The 4218-nt window shown below is 40.2% G+C and overlaps 1 protein-coding gene across 1 annotated transcript; it reads left to right on the forward strand.

Moving 5' to 3' along the window:
• The first annotated feature begins 542 nt into the window (after positions 1-542).
• On the forward strand, positions 543-3943 carry LOC146558873 (uncharacterized). The gene is made up of 8 exons (XM_085247920.1): positions 543-705; positions 1424-2075; positions 2187-2247; positions 2341-2421; positions 2505-3410; positions 3523-3562; positions 3675-3731; positions 3834-3943. Exons 1-2 carry the CDS (start codon positions 630-632, stop codon positions 2029-2031), a joined length of 684 nt encoding a protein of 227 aa, XP_085104046.1. The 5' UTR covers positions 543-629; the 3' UTR covers positions 2032-2075; positions 2187-2247; positions 2341-2421; positions 2505-3410; positions 3523-3562; positions 3675-3731; positions 3834-3943.
• Positions 3944-4218: the final 275 nt, after the last annotated feature.

Raw genomic sequence — 4218 nt, forward strand, 5'->3', positions numbered from 1 at the left:
AGGTTTCGCCATCACTTTGTATTATGCGCACAACACCACCCTCCTCTGGCTTCCACATGAACTGCACCTTAAACATCAACTGTTTACAAATGTCATGACACAAACAAACGTTTCAATACCGTAAATCACTTTTTGGACTGCGATCACTTTTTGGCACAACATCGGCTCTGATAACATTTAAAGCGCACTGAAAAACCATTCTTTAATGCTAAAAACCCATTATCAATTGTAATTATTTATTTATTCATTTAAATTTCAGATATCGATCTTCATTTTTGTAAACTGGTGAATTAATGATTTTTTAAAGAATTAAAACGACAAAGTTTGGCAATATATTTTTTTAAAAAGGATGAATAAAGCAGTAAAATAAAATGAGAAATATATATATATTTTAAAATCTATGATAATTAGACGAACTTTATTTTAAATAAATAAAATTGATTTTCGGTGACCCTGGGTGTCATGGTGATGATGACGTGTTTGAGTGCAGGTATAAAAGCAGGAGGAAAAAGTGGAATTCGGGTTTCACGTTTGAGCGCAAACAGGAGCTTTTTCCCACTAGTGCTGTGAAAACTCGGATTTTTCAAACTACAGCTAACGTTTGAAAATCTTCAAGAAGGATTTGCAAAATGACTTCTTCAAACTTGAGTCGCGAGATGCACCTGCTCTCCCTTTTCATTGAGGAGGTGTTAGATCAACGCTATGGTGAGTACAGCAGGCTAATATGTCAGAGTGCTAGCAAACAAATACAACTTAGATTTTTGTCTTTTATTGTTTGGAAGTAGGACTTCATGAGTGTTAACATTTAGGATGAGATGTTTCATACTTGAGTAACATCAATTTTAACATGTGCCAGTACACTATAAAGATGGCGCCATGTTTTTTTTTAATTGCTAACGACTTAAGGCGTTGGAGGACGCTGACGTCAGCGCGCGGCCGTTTTTGCATGTAGAGGGTTTGAGTTGACATGTTTGGGCCGCTGGCGCTGAGTTATACGTGAACGTTTCATAGATTGTGAATGTGTAAAGCTGGAGAAGCTGGAGTTTTAAAAGTTCACAGAGTCGCAGGATGAGTTTGAGATTGAAACAGTGTGTGCCTGCAATAAGGAGGTGGGAGGTTTCTCACCTAAATGTAGCTGCTTTATCCTCAAAATATCGATGCTCAACTAATATGAAGATATTACTCCTTAATGTGAATGCGTATTAAAACCTCAGTGAAAATCCACGCAGCCTTACACACATGAAAACTTTTACCAGGTGAAAAATGTGAAGGCTTTCATAAACAATGAGTTCTGCTGGGAGCTTCTTACTGTTTGTGTGGAAGAGCTTATGATGATGTAAAGCCATGTCTGGACAATTTAAATCCAGGCTTTAATTTGTGTGATCACATGATTAACGTAGACGCACGCTTTGCTTTCTCGTAGCTGATCTGGTGAGTCCAGTCACTGCACCTCAGATGGTCGTCACTAACTTGAGGAACCGTGAACTGAGCAGGAGCCATCTGAACTCCATGCCTCACCTGGTCCTCACTCTTTACCATAACCTGGTGACTGGGTCCAAGGACTTTCCTTGCATACCTTTTAAAGGATGGTTCCACCGGGACCTGGTGACGACACCATTTGTCAATGTGAGGCAGAGCCAGAGAGAGAACACCACTCCTTCTCCTCCTACGGACTCACCAGCTGGCATGATGCTGCCGCCTGCGGGCTCCAGCTCTCATCCACGCTTCCTGACTCCAGTTCTTCCAGAGAAAGCAGATCTTGCTGTGCTGAAGGCAGATCGGAGGAACTGTGTCCGCACCCTGACTGTCGACGGCCTCCCCGTCACCAGAGTCATCTCCACTGTTTACCAAACAGAGGACACTGAGATGAAGAACCGCTGGAGAGTAACAGACTACAGCGCGGACGGCAGAGTTCTCACTTCGGTGCTCTGCCGTTTTCTAAATATGTCGGCAAAGCGTGCTAAGAGGAAGGCGGAGGAAGAGAGCAGCATCCGGAGCCCGACTCAAGCAAGGAAGCGCTTGAGATTATAATATACAGTGAAGCATGTCGAACGTCAGCAAGCCTGAACAAAGTGGTAAGTAGTAAACAGTGCTTAAGGTTGTTTCTAAAAGAATGTCCTAAAATATTTGAAAATCGTCGAGGTTTTAACTTTTATTCTTTCTTTTCTGCCTCTTGTTTCTAAAAGTCAGGCAAAAGAGTCACGCTGCAAAGAAACACCACACAGAAGATTTTCCCTCAGTAAAATGGTGAATATATTCATCTTGTTATGACGTTTGCTCACAATAACCAGGAGTGTTTCTGAAGTGATTCACTCTCATTTGGTGTTATTTGATCCAAAGACAACTGAGGGTCTTCAGAGCAGCGTGAACGGGCGTCATCTGAGAGCAAGACAGTCCTGGCGCCTTTGTGGTTCCCTCCAGGTACTCCAGCTTCATCCCACAGTCCAGAGAGATGCAGTTAGGTTGAATGTGAGTGTGAATGGTTGTCTGTTTCTCTGTGTTAGACTGACCTGTCCAGGTTATACCCCCGCCTCTGGCCCCATAACAGCTGGGATGGCTCCAATGGTTAAGCAGAAGAAATGGATGGAAGGATGATCCAAAGAGAAACATTGAAGGCCCTCTCACAAAAAAAGATAAGAACTCATTTTGCACATTGTTGAAACATCCTGAAAGTTATTTGTTGTGTTTAGAAACTGGTTGAACTGTCATTAGAGTTTGTTTCGACTTGTTGTTCATTTCTTATTCGGTTCAGCTGTGTTTCTATGTGTCCTTAGTTCCCATAATCAGCCTCCTGTGTGTAAATATAGTGTCAGTCTCCCTTTGTCCCTTGTCAGAGTGTTAGTCTCCGTCCCCTCGTGTTTCCTTGCCTCAGTAGTTCTGTTTCCTACAGTTTTCCCCCAGTATAGGTTTTGGTTAGACTTTTTCAGTTCCCTTTGTCAGTCTTTGTATTTGGTATTTCCTCATCAGTCTCATCACTTTCCTCTCCAGAGAGAAAACAATAAAAAGACCTGAAGAGACGTCTATGCAAACGCTCTCATTGTGAAAGATAAGTATACATCCAACTAATCTGTGACTCTGTCACAGCTCTGATCAGCAATTCTTTCAGGTTTGTCTGTTTTGATGATGTTATTAATTGTTATTATCCTTTATCCAGTTAACTTTCAGAGAGGAGCGGAGGGAGGAGCGAAGCCAGCGTGCTCTGTAAACTGTCATTAAAGAAAAGATAAGTATATATTGATTTTATATTATTATGACAGCTCCTCCTCAGTGAACACTTCCTCTAGTTGCTGAAATCATTTACTAATTTTTTTCTTCCCATTTGTCTTTTGTTTTTCAGAGAAAACAGAGGAGCCAAGGTGACATTAAGACCTAAGACAGGACGGATTGAACCCTTTCTCGTAAAAAGATAAGTATTCACTCTGCTTTTAATCAGAATATTGATAAATATCTAAAATTCTGCTCACCTGGTTGATAAAGTTACTAAAATGATTCCCTCTTTTCTGTCATTTGTCCTTTAGAGAGAAGATGAGGAGAGTGAACGTCAGCAAGAATGAACAAAGTGGTAAGTAGTAAATAGTGTTTAAGGTTGTTTGTAAAATATCCCAAACATTAAAAAACTTGTTGAGGTTTTAACTTTTATTCTTTCTTTTCTGCCTCTTGTTTCTAAATGTCAGGAAAAAGAGCCAAGATGAGAAGAAACTCCACACAGAAGATTTTCCCTCAGTAAAATGGTAAATACATTCATCATGTTATGACGTTTGCTCACAATAACCAGGAGTGTTTCTGAAGTGATTCACTCTCATTTGGTGTTATTTGGTGTTTGTCTTTGAAAGGAGAGGAGCAGTAACGACACTGGGAGACAAACAACAGGATGATCCAAAGAGAAACATCAAAGGCCCTCTCACCAGCTTTCATTTATTAAATTTGTCTTTACTGAACGATTTCTGGTGTGTACTTGTGTTGATACTCAGACAACAGCTCGTCTTTCTGTTTGTGCTGGAAGATTCAGGCAAACACATATTACATATATAGATTGTTATATGACACAGTTTCACATTTAGTGCTCTATGATAATGATAAGGTCCAGTTTAATGGTATTGCTAGTGTCTAATGAAATGAACACGTGATTTTCAGATCCAGCAAAGTGAATATTTTTCACTGTGGATAAATTACATGGAAACGTTTAATGAGTCATCAGCTATTTCACTACAAAGATGA

This window comes from Mchenga conophoros, linkage group LG15 (assembly GCF_057382185.1).
Source record: "Mchenga conophoros isolate Kocher_MC1m ecotype Shallow Benthic linkage group LG15, M_conophoros_male_GT1.1, whole genome shotgun sequence".
Classification (NCBI taxonomy): domain Eukaryota; kingdom Metazoa; phylum Chordata; class Actinopteri; order Cichliformes; family Cichlidae; genus Mchenga; species Mchenga conophoros.

Coding starts and splice junctions, on each gene's coding strand:
- LOC146558873 (XM_085247920.1), top strand. CDS start 630: ATGACTTCTTCAAACTTGAGTCGCGAGATGCACCTGCTCTCCCTTTTC. Junction 706..1,423: donor GGTGTTAGATCAACGCTATG/GTGAGTACAGCA, acceptor GCTTTCTCGTAG/CTGATCTGGTGAGTCCAGTC.